Here is a 16,415-nt window from a genome sequence, read left to right on the forward strand (position 1 = left end):
ATTTGAACAGTGTTTTTGTTAAGTGCAGCTGAGCAATTTTTCTAATTGGATTTTGTGCTATATAAATGCTATTTGTATGTATGTATGTATGTATGTATTGGTATCTTGATGCTATCCAGTAGTGTCACTTCTGTTTTCCAGCGTCTCCACTCCTCCTCTATCTCTGATGGTAGTGCATCATCCCATCCTCCAGTTGTGACCCAGGATTGCTGGAAAATTTGATTGGCCTTGAGTACAAAGGGCGATAGCAATTCCTCGTCTCTAACTTCGCCATGCCTGTCTGCAACAGTACATCACCATCTGTCTCTCTGGCTTTCACGAAGTAGTGTGGCGATCTCACAGTCTCAGGCTTGCTACCGTCTCCACTGGCTTCTGTTCGGCTCGATGTCTGCTGGCTGCTCCCAGAGTTGCTTGCTTCTGGCTTGTCAAAATGTAGAAGTGTGTGGTGCTTCTTTGAACAATTTCTACAACTAGATGACCGACAGGCATCCACAAAGTGAGTAGTCCGCAAACAGTTGAAGCATGCCTTGGAAGCTTTTACTTTCTCCACTCGTTCTGACACGGGCATCGATTTCACTGTCGGACAACTTGATGCATAATGGCGAAGTCCACAGAAAATCCAGGGTTCCTGTGCTTCTTTGGATTTAGCAGGCGTCTTTTGAGAGATCTGTAATGCATGTGCCGTCGGCTTCTTGGATTCCTTGGACATCTTCCAGTAATCCGTTGTTACAGATTTCCTTTTCTCATTCACCTTCTCTGGTTTTTCTTGTTTACTCGGTTCCGTTCGTCTTGCAACCTTGACAGCGTCTTGCAGCTTCTCCAAAAGTGTGTCGAACCGGATTGGTAGATCTGATGTCCTCGACATTGCCTTCTCCTCTCTGATTGTCTCTGCATCCCATTTCTTCAGAAGTCCCTTCGGAAGTTTGGGGCGTACAAGTGCTGTAAATATCCAGCTTGCTCTGTTGACGTGGTTGTCCTCTGATGTGCGTTTCATGATGTAATTCCAATTAGAAGTTAGAGAGTTGAAGATGGAATCCAAATCCTTTGCTGTGGGAGTAGTGACAGCAGACACAGCAGCAATCTCATTCACTGCCTTCTGGATCTTCGACAACACATCTCCATAACGATTCTCCAAAAACTCAAGGATGTCATTTGAACTTGGATCCTTTAATCCACTGATGAGTTTGGAAACCTCTCCATCAACTAAGGATATCACGATGTGCGTTTTCTCAACTTCACTGTACCCTGGTTTCTCCAATTCCGTCTCTACCAGCTGCTTCCATTGATCAAATAGTTCAATGTCCCCTTTAAACTTTGGAATCTGGATATAGCGCTTTTTATGAGCAAGAGTCCCCAATATCCTTTCCAATTGATCTGCTGAAATGCCAGTTTGAACGGATTGCAGTGTCTCCTTCATAGCGGTGGCAAAGTGTTCTGGTGTGAAGGTATCATTCGACTTCTCTGACGGAGTGCGCCTTTCCTTGTCTGCGTCTGCTTGCAGTTGTTGAACTTTGGCAGAGATGTCATAGTACTGGGTGCGGTACTTCTCTTCCGACTCAGTTTCGGCTCTCAATGCTTCTTCAGTAAGCTTCCCAAAATCAGGATGGAAGTCCACCTCAGTCTGCACATCCTTCAATTCACCGTAGATGGCATTGAGCTCCTCCATTGCGTTAGCAGTCTTTTTCACTGCTGTTTCAAACTGCCTAACATTATCTGCCCTTTCCAACAATGTAGCAGCTTCCCTGTAAAATCTAATCACAGTATTCTCTTGCCGAGTATACTTCGCGCGACAGATTCTGCGTTTCTCTTGTAGAGATTGCAAAGTTGGTGGATCACCCATGTTTGCAGTGTTGACTCAAACAACTCAAACTCAGACCTCAGAGGGAGGGATATAAATAAATTATTAAACCCCTTTGAAAGTTAAGCCAATTTTGATAAATTGCCTGTGCGAATGTGACATGAACTCTTGAAACCCTGTAGCACCATAAACAGCATAGAGGGAAGCACAAGAACTTTTTAGACCCAGGTAAACTTAGATGAAACAGTTGTAAAACAGAACTTTAGGCAAGGTGTAGTTGTGAACACATGACCCATAATGCAATGCGACACTACAAAATGGCAGTATAGAAGTTGACCTGAAATGCAACTAAAATATCCACAGTTGAATTGGCACTGCTTAACACCGTTAGGTTTAACAATAGGTGTTTAATGAACTTGTAAAGTTAGATTTAAAGTTTTACCAAGGCCTACTTGTAAGCACATCAAGGTAGCAACAACTCTTGTGTTCTACTCATGAAAGACGCAAATTTTATTTACAGTCACACTGATGTAGTAAACTTGCTACACTGTAAGGTCACTCAAAACCCCAAGTGATACTCTCAACTCAACTCAGTATGCTGGTTGTTGCACAGCAACCCTACAGCACAAACTCACTCAACTTGGTAGTAGGCATGCATCAAGGTCAAATTACAACATGTAAACTGCAGCGCAAGTTCTCAAACTCGATTCAACGTGGTTGTTGACGTGTAGCAAAGGTCAAATTACAACCTGTACTACAGCGAAGATTCTCAAGACTAAAGTCAGTTTAAAGTCAGGAGAAAAACTCGAAGTGTGTTCACTTATCAAAGGGTTACCGTCATCCAATAATAAGCAAATTTCTCAAACTCAATGTATGGTGACTTAGTACAATCATTCACAAATCTTGACCAAGATACTCAAACTCGAACTCAGACTCATGTGGTGATTCAACTACATGCACAAAATGTATGTTAACTTAGTACAAAAGCCTACACAAACCTAGACTAAGATACTCAAACTCAATACATACAATAAGTGTACAATGTAATACCATAGTAAAAGGCCAACTTCTATACCAAATACTGGGCAAAGATCCCAAAAATTACTCAATATCTGAAAGAGAATTCAAATATTTTTGCTGAAAGAAAGTTATATTAGTTGATGCACATGACAACAATGCACTAAACTGGATAGTCACAGTCCTTGGGGGATGATGACTCGCTAACTCAGAAGTGTTCTTGAATCTCAAGGCGCACATTTGAAAACAGTTCAGTTCTTAGCCAAAACACAGTTCAGTTCATCAATGCAGCACGGGATACGACCCTGGACATGAAATATGAACAGCTTCGCTCTCACACACAAGATGACCTTGAAGATACTCGGATACACTGCTGGTACTCGGATGTTGAGAACATGAATGACGATGCTCAATGCTGAGAACACCCCAGTTCTCAGCTCAGGGACTAAAAAACGAAAAAACTCGTCGACACTCAGACGTTGAGAACACGATTTAAGAAACACGCTCGACATTGTAGTGTTCTCCGTCTCAGTGACTTGACGATCTTGACGAAACTCAGTGTTGGTAGGAACACATCAATCAGCAATGATACGAATTTGACAAATCCGACTGACGACGTCCAACGGACGTTGATATCACGGTTCACTGTAAATGTCTCTTCTCAGAATATTCACACAAAGAATATTCTATACCCGATGGAGGTACAGTACAATGTTTTCAGTTCTCAAAGCCGCATCCAAAGTGCAGTAGAGTCCTTCTTGTGGACAGCAGCATGCATTGGCTTCATCTGCACTGATGCTACAACTAACATAGACCGAACGCACAGGTCAACTGTACACAAAATGCCATTTTCCTTACAAGAAATGGCCACTTTGTTAGTTCATACTTACCCATGGAACACTTTTGCATGTTACTCCATTTGGGCTCAAACACAAGAGTATCCCTTTAATTTTCTAAAGGGAGAACTGAGTTAACAGCTCGGCCGCCAGGCGGCGCCCTGACCGATCCCGCGAGATCGCGCCGATCTCATGCCGCCATATTCAGTCTTACTCTTGAGCGTTAACAAAGAGTATGTCCCGTTTGTGGGGACGGCGGGAGGGCCGTGTTCCATAGATAAGTATGAACTAACAACATGGCCATTTCGTGTAAGGAAATGGGCATTTTGTGTCATTCAAACTTACCTATGGAACACTTTTGCATCGAATCCCAGCAACCTATTGGAGGTGGGAAACGAGGACTTACCTAAGGCTGAGCTGTTGTTCCATCAAGGGGGCACCACCGGCATAGTAGCTAAGGAGGGCCGCCAGGGGAAAGAAATGGGGAGAACCGGGGGACCGGTATTTTGATATCGGTATTGCAATCGTATTGATAGAGAGTAATAGACCCATTCTCCGTAAAGCGCTAGAATTGCATAATAAAAACCATCAGAGCTTAGAGCAAGTAAGGCATGTTCAAGGGTGTAGAATGAGTTATTGCCAAACAACAATAAGAAATTGCGTCCTTTCTAGTCTACTAGGGGTTGCCCGGATTGTTGAAGATAGGGCATATCAAAATATGGCGCAAGATGCGCATTTGACTCTTCAATCGGGCTCCCCCCCTTTTTTGATCTAGCCAGGATCAAACAACATGCCCCGCAGACACAATCGGGCCGATTGTGTGCATGCCATCTACGAGGGAAGAAACGTCTCGTAGGTAGAAACGAGAGAGTGTGGAGTGATTACTCCAACATGCAGCGGAAACGACTTCTTGAAGAGCAACTCCTCGGTAGTTAGCCCAGGAGGTGGCCAGTGCTCTAACTTCGTGCGCTGAGATGTTAGCTAGCGCACGAAGATCAGAGGAAATCCTCAAGGTGTTGTAGGAAAGACGAATAGTCTCCACAATCCACCTTGAAATAGTGGCGGCCGCTATCTCTCGTTTATTTCCCTCCTTATAGGACAAAAACAAACGCTCTCTCCCCTGGCGGATACCAGGAGGTTTTGTCCTATTTATGTAGAACTTTAGGGCCCCTACCATCTGGATGAGCTGGGACAGTTGCTGTCCCGACTCGGGTTCCGGACCCGACGTGCGGCTTCTATCAACGACGGGCGGTTGAGGAGAGGGTGGGCGCATAGGCGAACCCTGGAAGCCGTGTGTACGGGCGAATGGGTCTTCCGGAAGCGGAAGATGCCCATATTCTGAACAAGAGTTCCGATGTCCCCTCTGCGTAGCTCGTTCCATGGGAACGACGCCTCTGCTACGAGGAGGGGGTGGCACTTCCGGTTGGCTCCACCTAAGAGGTTGGCCAACATAGGGAGGTGCCTGCATTTCCGGTAGGACGAAGTCCGAAACCGGAAATGCCCGTAACTCCTTCGCCGGTATGGAGCTACCGGTTGCCCTTTTAGGAGGAGGTACGGGGGACGGAAACGCTGTTACCGAAGACGCATGGCGTTTCGGAGGTGGCGTTTTAAAGTCCTTCCCTACTCTACTGTGTCCGTGAGGACTGGGGTTATTTCGCAGTAAAGACTGAGAAAAACCCCCAGTAGAGTCTTCAGTTACTGATACGCGGGAACCCGCGTCAGCAACCGGAACTGCAGTCGGCGGACCGGATGCAGGATGCTCCCGCGGGTACAAAGGGCTTGTACTCGGGGGAGCGGACGACAGAGGAACCGGAAGGATCCCTGAAGTCCGGGGTATATTAAACCCTTGGAGACTTACTGGATGTAAGTCTCCCTTGGGACCACAGACATTGATAATAGCTGCGCTTACACCACGAAATATTGGTGGACCAATTGCACTTACACCACCACATTGCCGCGACAAATTGGTTCGGCAATCCATTGCCGATACAAATTGCCGAGCGAATTTGTCCCACCAAGCTTGATGGTCCAAATTCGCCCGGCTTGTTAAAAGCTCGGCTTTGTCGTGGTGTACGCGCAAATGGATCGGCAATTAGCTAGTTAGATGGTTCGGCTCCAGGTGGCGCTTTCGAAATGGCGCTTTCTGCACATGCAATTTATTGTTTGCGCGCCATCTGTAGCCGGATTTTATGACTAGCTGCAGCGCTGGTGTAAGCGCTTGGTGGATTTTCGATGGTGCGGCATTGGTTCCCGAACCAAGATTGGTGGTCCATTTTCAGGTGGTGTAAGTGCGGCTAATGTCTGATCCCGCATCCTTCGCAGCCGCGGCCGGAACCGGAACTCGGCTGACGGAAGGGGTGGTGGCGGAAGGTCTGGTAGACCTCCGGGTTATTTGCCCGGAAACGGAACCGGAAGAGGGTTTAGGTGTCTTCGCGGCCCGTTTCCCGCCACCAGACGAAGTCCTTTGTGGTGAGACAAAGGACGCCGTCGGAGGGGTACGCCATATAAAAAATGGTACCAATGACAATAAAAACACTGGGAACCCCAAGTAGGCCAGAAAGGACGCAATTATTAATGGAAAGGAAAACATGCCTACTTGAATTAATCACTATTGCAATGGATCTGAGTCTTGTTCATTACAATAGAGAAGAGAATAGCCTACGTAAATCTACCCTACCAAGATCAAAATAATGGAGCCGGGTCGACTAAGCTAGCTAAGAAAGGTCTATAATTAAATAGACTGGACAATACTAATGCCAAGATTAGTTTGGCGGTCGACTCCGTAGGTGAATGAACCCAAAAATCGTCTAGACTTGACTGGTTGAATTTGGTTTTAAATCGAATTCACGGCAGCTTTGAAAAAACGATGTGCTTCGTAGAAGCACAAGAGTAAAGAATGAATATTGCGGCATGAGATCGGCGCGATCTCGCGGGATCGGTTAGGGCGCTGCCTGGCGGCCGAGCTGTTACCTCAGTTCTCCCTTTAGAAAATTAAAGGGATACTCTTGTGTTTGAGCCCAAATGGAGTAACATGCAAAAGTGTTCCATATGTAAGTTTGAATGACACAAAATGTACAGGAATAGTACATGGTCACAGAATACACACAGTTCTCACAAGTTGAAGAAAGTCACTTCTACTGCTTCTCAATCCGGTCGGAGAGACATAATGTACAGTTGGGACTGTATAAATAAATCAAACTCTTAACTCTTGGTGTAAATCAACAACTTTTCTCATCAAATTAAACTCGTCTTGAATTGAACCATGTGTTCTAACTGTCCTCCATCTTGCAAGTTCACTCTCACCCCAACCAGTGCTGCCACCTATGCTAATTATACTACTACAGGGTGTCAAAAACATAAACTAAACAATATATGGGTGTCACAACACGACAGCGTCTCGCGAGCTTTACTCCCTAATACCGGGTATAGATGGCGGGGTAGAGGTCGTTATTAGATCCATAGCTTCAGTCATTTCGGGAATCCCCTGTGGTCATGATAGTAGGCCTACTAAAAGAGATTAATTTGGTCCTGAATCGTTCGATACAGTTTTTTTCAACAGAAATCGAAAATGACATACATTGACCATCATCATTGAAATGAACCCGGCATCATGTGTTCCGTTTTATACGAAATATGTGATATACATCACGAAGAGACTTGAAACTAATGGACTTGGAAGACCTGTTCGTGTATGCAAGGGCTCATTTTACATATTTTTGCAAGTCCGATACCGTAGAACATAAAATTTTCGCAGGCGATGGACAAATTCGCGGCATTTCCCAAAGATTTTTTTCCCAAAAAATAATAATTGTCTATTTTACCCAAATAGCGCCTATAAGGGAGTTTTCGGAAATCCCCCGAAACACTAGCACGAACGCCTCTCACATTGTTACATCTCACATCAGATACACCGAAAGGCAAATAGGCGTTGCGCACACACACAGATGAACGTAATGAGGCAAAAGTTATCGTTGATGAAGATCGAGGTGGAATTTGTGTGTGTTAGGTGTAATTATGGTATGTGCCAATTGCACAGGGTAAACAAGGTATCTGAGTAATCACCTCTAATATGATTAAGTAAGCTGAGATCGACATAGGCCTTACCATTATAGCTCGATGCAGTGCCTATGGGAACATGGCAACTGTGACATGCAATCCTTTTCGCGGCCATGACTTTCCCGCACAAATATCCAACGCACGCTATTTTTTTTCTGTTCTGCAGTACATGCATGATTTACTCTAGAATGAGAGTCCCTTACATGCCTGAGATGACAGCCTCTCCAACCTTGGACTACTTGATTAGCAATTCAAGATGGCTGCACCGTAGCCCCTGGTAACAACTATACTCACATGCCGCGTCACCGTCAGAATCTTGGAGTGACGTGGCATGTTTGACCTATGACCTGTCTATTCGGGCACTACGTGTCAGCATTGTTTCAACATGTCCGAAACCGTTTGTAGCCGACCGAATAATTCTGAAATTGAGCAATTATCTCAGGGAGTATACAGATAAAGAGGCTTCATACTTGAATATAAAAATAAATTATATGTAGGGATTTTTTAAATAATATTTTCGCAGTGGCGACTCCTTTCGCTCGCGATTGGCATTTGTAACACGTGCTTCTTCGGTCTTTTTCGCTCCGAGGCAAGTATCATTGGCTCGTATATTATCCGTGTCTATGAAGTTCTATTATGCCATCAATTGATTTGTGATTGCATTAAGGTAAATTGTTTTTTTAGATTTTTTAGTCGCCTTTTCTGCCGATTCAATATGCCATGAATGCAGTTAGTCAATATAATATTTACATCTTATTTGCATATAAAACGTTATTCGTTTAACAATCAAATAAGTTTTAGTTTAACATGTGATCAGGGGTAGTGGAAGCGACCATAGGAGCACGCAAAAGCCCCTGAGTGAACGAGGTTGCTGAGTTGAGGAGATCAACAGGAGAAGAACGAATATTGAAGAAGACATACACACACTTTTATTGAACGTCATTCAAATGGTCTACCTATTTGCTGTTACAAATGAAAGGAAAAAATCAACCCGAAACCCCCAGACCTCAGTGAAACAGTCCTCCCTTTTAAGGGAGAACATATGCAAAGGTGCAGTATGTGTTTTTATTACTTACCTAAAACATCCAATCTCAGTTTAGTTGTGGCCTCTTGTCCATCAGCCTCACACACCCATACCCCGCTGTCCGAAGTTTGAACATTACTTAATTGAAAACTATTATAGTTATTCCTATCACACCGTGAGTTTGTCAATCTTGATTTGTACTCCTTTGGAAAGACTAAACAATCCTGCGATAGGAGTACTGCTCCTTGGCTGCGGTGTTTGTCTTTCCACCACCATAAACTTTCGGCGGTTCCACCCGTAATGTTACAACTTAGCGTTATCGTTTCGCCGAGGTGTGGACGGGAATTACTAAGTGTATTCCTTATCGTCATCCCGAGAATATCTGAAATCAGAAAAGCAACAGGGTCATCTGTCATTATGTAACATGCCAACACTAAGACAACAGTTAAACAACGCCTTAAAAGATAGACAGTTGCTAAACCTTATGACTCAATATATCACTCTTCAAACAACAATTCAATGTGAACTATTTTTGTAGTAATTTGACTTTTGAGCAAGCCCATTTGAACATTGGTCATTTTTAGTAGAAAATGAGATTTACTATGCGTTATTTATAATTATTATTATCATTATAGAATAATTCAGCAGAAAGAGATAGTATTTGTTCGACAAATTTATGACACGAATTAAGCAGACGTTATGAGTGGCCTCACAGCTCGCTGGCAGGTTTAATTGTCATTGAAATTTCCTACTTGAGCAGTGAGACAAAAACAATTTCTGTTTTTAGAGATTTTTTATCTTGGAGGTGAATAAAGAAAACGTGTTCATGATATGTACAGTCCTACCAGAAAGTAAATGTCTACAGGTTTTTTTAAATATCACAGAGATAGAATAAGATAATTGAATGCGGATTTTAGCAGACAATGATATGTTAAGTTGCTAATGTATCTGTTGTGTTTTGGGTCAGTGAATCCTGTCCCTTCATTATATACACTGCACGAAATGGGTTGAAATACTGAGTTACTTCTGTTATACTGTGATCAGTATTCTAGCTGTGATATGTGTTATGCTTACAATATACTGGGATGTACTGAGATGTTGTATATATCGAATATAATGATCAGTATATCACAGCATATTCTTTACCCCTAGTATACCTAGATGTATATCCCTGTATACTAGGTTTATTCGTATCAATGTGTTTATACTGAAGAAAAATACGCAATTATATGGGAAGAGAAATGCGATAATATAACACATGATATCATGGAATCTGTACTATATAGAATACAAACTTGAGAAATGCTGCGTCAGTATTTCATAGGAAATGTAAGTATTTCCTCCCCCATTCCTCCCCTTGTTAATGTGCATTCTGGGATTGAGTATCAATGTGATATATTCAGTTATGTTTCAAGATATGCTGCATTAAAAGTTGTTGGATGAAGTAGTGCACTGTTAAAATACTGTCACAGTATTACAAATGGAACTCTCTCATCGTTTTTACTTGGATGTTATGGGCGTGTGATCGCCACTAGATGCCAGTGCGATTGCCGAGAGCGTGAAGACAAAGGCACAATGACCTGTCCTCAGTTTTGGGGTACTAAACTGGCGAGGTGGACGGGTTAAGGGCGAACTACGAACATTTGGCTAACCTAACACTGAAGGCTCGTGATTTTCGACTTACATATTATAGGCCTTCTTCCCTAAAACTGGCCTGGGTAGCTTAGAACAGCTAAGGATTAGGCCTACTGATGGCACTGAACGACAATGGTTTAGGGACAGTTTAATGTTGCCCCTTTAAATACTGCAGAGACACTGCAGCTTAGGACAGAACTCCGTTCGGTTTTGTTTAAAGGGGTACGCCATTCGTTATTAGTTGTGGTCCAGTTAGAAATAGAAATCCACTGATACATCATAATGACGTAGTGCAGTTACATGTATGAAGACAAATCTGCTGCCATGTAGTTCTAACCACCGACGAGTGTGCGAGGCCGGCTGGGAAGGATGATACGACGTACTGACTGCGGATATTCGAGGAAGGGGATACATTATAGTATTCAATGTAATCAGGTGCCTCCCATATCGTTGACCATGATTATGAATTTAAAATTAAAGAAATATAAAAATATAAATTGTGGCACCACGATACACCCCCTTTCCCGACTTCTAGATACGCGCTTTGACATCATATGTCATATCATACATGTAGTTTGTGTACATTATACATGTAATTATAAAGTACATGTATATGGCATTTCTAGGCCAGATTGATTGTCGCTGCCCAACCCTATATTATTGTACAACCCCCCCCCCCCCCCCCCCCCCCGATCTCAAATATCTTTTATCCCTCTATATGTGTAGGCCTACTTCCTTTCTGTATCAAACATTCATATTTGGCAACATTAAAATGACTCTATTTAGGCAGCATGTAGCCTGGTAGGCGCGATAAAGCACAGTCTCCAAGCGGGGGCTCTGCCATCTCACAGTAGGTCAACCTACCAATGCAAAAGTTTGGGAAAAGGACGATCTACAACTCTCAACCTTTTTAATGTATAATAAGTGCTTTTTTGCATACTTTCATCGCAACAGGCGCACGTTTTCCATTTGTACTCTCTGGCGGGCACCCGCCACGCCACTCGCCTTGCATCATCGTCCATGACGTCAGCAGTGGCGGGAATGTACAATGTAGGCTAACGGTCACTTGAACTGTAGAAGTGAGAGTACCTACATCGCACTGCTGCTGTTCCGATTTTTAAGATGGCTAACATTCAAGGAAGATTTTACAGTACTCCGACATCGTCGAGGAACAATCGGGGAGGCTCTACGACAAGCAGGTCTGAAGGTTCACGATCTGCCGGGACGAGGGATGTCATTAGAGACGTATTCCAAGACAATATGGATGCGTTAATTGATGGGGTGACCAAATGTATTGAAACTCTTGGCGAAAAAGTAAGTAATAGTAGTTTTCTCGTAATAATTCCTAGTACCATGCAGGATCACATAGATACATTCTGCTGTGCGGCCAACGGGCGCTATCAATTTTTAATCTCTCTAGAACTGTTATTAATTAATGATTTATTGAAAGTTTTTCTAGCCGCACCGTTCATACGTGTAGTAGCAACTACCTAGTGTATGCAGCCATCAGCCAAGACAACGACGAAGGCAACGCAACAGGCATCATATCAAAGGATACACGCATCATGATGCAACTGGCGAAAATAATTCCTCGTTCCTAGTTGGCCTCAAATATTATATGAGTTATATCATGAATGTAGCCTAAGCATTGGGAACAAGGTCGCCTACCTGTAAGTGGAGTGGCTGGGGTTACATAATATAACGTGAGTCGAGAAGCTGGCTTTGGTCTGTGTGTCTGTCAATTTTGTTAACCATCGTTACCCAAGTACGCAAAAACAAACTGGTTAATTACCTGCATTTGGTTTGATCGCGTCGGGAAAGAAAAGAAAGAAATTGTGTTAAAATGTTTCGCCGACTTTTTTTGGGCTTTGAATTTTACTCTGTCTTTATAGATGAAACAGGGATTCGACCGACTTGGTCAAAAAATCAAAGGTCTGAGCGAGCGGCTTACGGACATTGAGGACCGTATAGTCCAAATGGATCAGCGGCTCACGGTGGAGACTGATGGGGCAGGGGCAGAAGGTGCAGCAAGAGTGCAGAGGAGAGGAAAGACTCCGACCGCAATTAAGGTAAAATTATATCAGTTACTTTCAGAATGTTTGAAATGGAGGGGAGGGGTTCTCCAAACTAGGATTTTGGAAATGAGGGCAAATGACATGATAATAATGTGTTGCCTGGGCATCTGAAGGCATCCTGAAAACCTTTGATTCCCCGTTGAGCGCTTCATGGGCAAATGCAACGGACTAACATCTACTAGTACTCAACATCACAAAAATAATATCATTTACATGTAATGCAAGCATAGCAATTCATTTGATGTCTACAAGTCAGAATCTTACGGTAATTCACTGTTCATCAGACGAATGAGACAATGCACTCATCATCTCAATGTCATCATCATCATCATCGTCATCACTACGTTACTATCGCCATTGCCAATTGTTTCCTTCTATTATTTTCAGACTGCTGTACACGCATGCTACAATGCTGAGGGAAATGAACTGCAGTACAATGTCAATGAAACGTAAGTACCGTGTTATGTAAATTGACGAATTGGTACGCTATACAGCCTCCCACCGGTGTATGCCACCATAAAAAAGCTGCCTCGGCAACTAATTTTAAGATGCGAATTACTCTTTCATCATGCTCCATTAGATGTAAAATGCAGTCAAACGGTACATTTTTTAATCTGATGACACTTGTTTTTCACGCCCGGGTCCATGTCGCTGCAAATGATATTCCACAATCAAGCAATTTTACCTTTACTTTTTCAGTTTCAAGAGTCTCTACAATGAAAAAGTGTCGGCTCACATATCGGCCGTAGTCCGCCAAGCCCAAAATGAGGCCCCATTGGATACGATCAGAGGTAAGATCGATGAGCTCCAAGTGATTTTGTACCAGTTACCAGTGCTCATTATATTCTATCGCAGTGAACCGCACTTGTAATCTATTCATAACATACATAGATGTACTGTTTTTATTTCAGTGTCGGCCCAGCGCTTGTTCACCAGCCGGAAAAGGGCGGCGAAGGAGAGGGAAATGTCAGAGAAAGCGGCTGCCACCAACAAGATGTTAAAGACTGTCAGATCGAGGAAGAAGCGGGTAAGATGAATATTAATGTTTGCATTATTCGACCCTCTTCGACTTCGAATTCACTGATGAGGACGCTGGTTCGTTGGCTGGTTGGGCTTAGCCAATGTGTACGGTTAATTTGGTAGCCGAAGTGTACTGTTTTGTTGCCTTAATTACAATTACATGCACTTTCACACTTGTGAGAATCCATCCCAAAAGACAACATCGCCAACTGACGACAAAGACAATTATGAAGAAAATCAACAACACTATAAACTGGTCGGCAGTTTCTTTTGGGTTTGAGATCTTTTACAGTGGTGCTGTAACAAAATATGACAGGGTGGCGGAGGGGGGGGGGGGATTTCATGGAGAGTAGCATGACTTTTTTGCAAACATTTCTACAAGTTTAACCAACAGGAAAATAGCTCCTCGACTGAGGTTCTGGGTAATCGACCACAGAACAGTAATGTTGGAATGGGGAGAAACTCTTACACAAGGTAGACAGCAGATCAACACAGTCTGAATCTCGTTGCGCCATTTGTCCACATCTTTTTCAGCCTGCACTCTATATTTCCTCGGGTCCATTCACAAAACCTTTCCAGAAAGGCTAAGGAAGGAGTTACCCTACCCCTCTGCACACAGAAATTCCCCTTTTCACCTATATATAGCATTTACTTATTTTTCTTACAGATGGACCATTGTTGATAGCAGCCATGTTTGTGATCAAATAGAACAGTCGTGAATATTCAATTGATGTTATTATCATTACTATCATTTCAGCTTTTCCAGTCGAGGAGCCGACACCTACGAGGGGCGGAGGAGAAAGATCTATGGGATAAGGTGAAGGAGCGGGACATGTCCGCTGAGGAGGACGCCGAGGATGGAGGAGAGAAAGTCCTGCGGCGGATTTCCAACGCAAGAAAGAGAAAGCCAGAGGTGAACGAACTAGTCGCACTATTGGACTCACGAATGGATGCCTATACTGAGTGGAACAGTGCCCCGAAACTGCGACGGATTTGAAAATTAAGATCTTGTGTAAATGAAATCAAGTACATGTAAGGAAACATGAAATATAAAAATAAAATTCAATGAAGATTAAGAATTTTTTTGTGGAGTTATTTCCATGCACATGCTTTACGGATAAAAGGCAAATCGGTTGGACGTATGCATACCACGTATCCATATCACTACCCCCTTACTTACTTTGAAACTGGAGAAGAATGAATGCCAAAGGTGGTAGAAGTTTCATCGTGATAGCGGTCAAAATTCTTTAGTTTAAGATGATCATGAGCTCCGAGAAAGGTGTAACGATTTTATACTTATATCTCCCCTCATTTTCCATGGCAGGAATGTCATACGACTCTGAAATAATGTGATACTTGACGGAACAGACGAATATAACTGACAAAGAAGTAATTGTTTAATTACAATTATGTACTTGGAACTCGCGACTGTTAATTGTATAGTTATTATCCCATAATTATTCATGACTACTCTTTGGTTAGAAAAACGTGCAATCTCTATTCCAAGGGGTCAATGCGCTCCACTTCCGGGCTCTCATCAACCCCTGGAAATATCTAAAAAATCTTTGGGATAAGTTAATGACAATTGACATATATATCAATGACGTCACTCGATATCACATGTCATTTGATTATAAGCATGAGATAATTACAATTATGACTAAAATTTTGCTCCTGGTTATCACGTGAACATCACTCAAAGCTGGGTATTAATAAACAGAGAAACAGAGAAACGAAGAAATCGAGAACTTCCCCCATCGACTAGTTAGGCCTCGTTTCCCAATGCATTGCTACACAAAATCAGTACTTGTGTGCCAACAACCACTAAAAACCACTCAACCAAGACTTTAGTTGGGCAATTTTAGACCTGGTAACCTCGTCCCTCCTGCTTGTTTGGTCCTTGGGACGAGGCTTGTTTCGTAAGGCGGGTAGCGTCTGGCAGGGCAACAGAGTCGAGAATATCGGAGATGAAATGCTTTATTTCTCACGTTGGACTACGATCTACTGTTACACCGGGTAGATCTAAAATACAGACTTTGCTAATTAAGACTGGACTATGCTGAATACTCAACAAGGCTGAAATGAGATATGAAGTGGGGGTGCAACTTCGCCGTGCCAGGTGTACATCGGTGCTTTGAGAAGGGACGCAGATGGGAACCATTTTACTGACACTTCTCTTAATAACTGAATGGTTTCATTCTCCTATCCAACCAGTAAATAAACGGTCTTAACTTCTGCACTGGACATATTATACACCTCCAGAAATGCACAATCACTCTGTCTGCAATGTGGAATTAGCATACTAGAAGGGCCTTCTGTGCCCGGCTACAGTGTTTCTTCCACATGGGTTGAGCCAAAAATAGCATGCCAAATAGCATTAGGGTATCAGCCCATGGAATAAATACAGTCAACCTCGTGGTTTTGCGAAATGGACAATGTTCCATTGATCTGATAGGACTGGTCTCCTGTCCACCCAGTGCATTTTCGAACTACTTTCATCGTGGGAGAAGAAACCAGGCTAGCATATTAGTCTATTTTCACGCCGTACATTATAGACATAGGTTTTAAGGCCTAACTACTCGATATGGGAAGTTCTCGATTTCTTCGTTTCTCTGTTTCTCTGTTTATTAATACCCCTCAAAGCTTCCTATGGGTTGAATTCTCTCTTTTGATGTTGGTCATATATTACTATGATTAATTTCCCCAATGAGTCAAATAAACAAATTGCCTTCATATATTACACTAACTACCATATCAAAGACAAATACTTTCCATTGTTGTATGATTATTGTAAATTGATTGCAGCAATAAAAACTTGTCATCAGGATAAAATGACAGCCCAGCGGGTTTGTTCATGAAGTTGTACTATTTTTTTAGCAGGAGTCAAAATATAATCTGGAAATTAGCGACGGAGATTTTATTTATGTTCGTGTCAGATATTAAGTAATATTTCA

At 42.7% G+C, this 16,415-nt stretch overlaps 2 protein-coding genes across 2 annotated transcripts in view; both read left to right on the forward strand.

Moving 5' to 3' along the window:
- Positions 1 to 16,415, forward strand: part of LOC135502528 (neural cell adhesion molecule 1-A-like) — a 148,480-nt gene that overhangs the window by 22,504 nt on the left and 109,561 nt on the right. The window lies entirely within an intron of this gene.
- Positions 12,181 to 14,458, forward strand: LOC135502568 (uncharacterized). The gene is made up of 5 exons (XM_064795518.1): positions 12,181 to 12,435; positions 12,829 to 12,890; positions 13,141 to 13,232; positions 13,353 to 13,468; positions 14,219 to 14,458. Exons 1-5 carry the CDS (start codon positions 12,259 to 12,261, stop codon positions 14,456 to 14,458), a joined length of 687 nt encoding a protein of 228 aa, XP_064651588.1. The 5' UTR covers positions 12,181 to 12,258.

The sequence above is a fragment of the Lineus longissimus genome, chromosome 18 (genome assembly GCF_910592395.1).
Source record: "Lineus longissimus chromosome 18, tnLinLong1.2, whole genome shotgun sequence".
Classification (NCBI taxonomy): domain Eukaryota; kingdom Metazoa; phylum Nemertea; class Pilidiophora; order Heteronemertea; family Lineidae; genus Lineus; species Lineus longissimus.

Bases quoted from the DNA above. Each gene is read 5' to 3' on its own strand.
- LOC135502568 (XM_064795518.1), top strand. From the start codon at position 12,259: ATGAAACAGGGATTCGACCGACTTGGTCAAAAAATCAAAGGTCTGAGC. The intron at 12,436-12,828 runs GTAAAATTATAT...TATTATTTTCAG, and splicing joins AGACTCCGACCGCAATTAAG to ACTGCTGTACACGCATGCTA. The intron at 13,469-14,218 runs GTAAGATGAATA...CTATCATTTCAG, and splicing joins TCAGATCGAGGAAGAAGCGG to CTTTTCCAGTCGAGGAGCCG.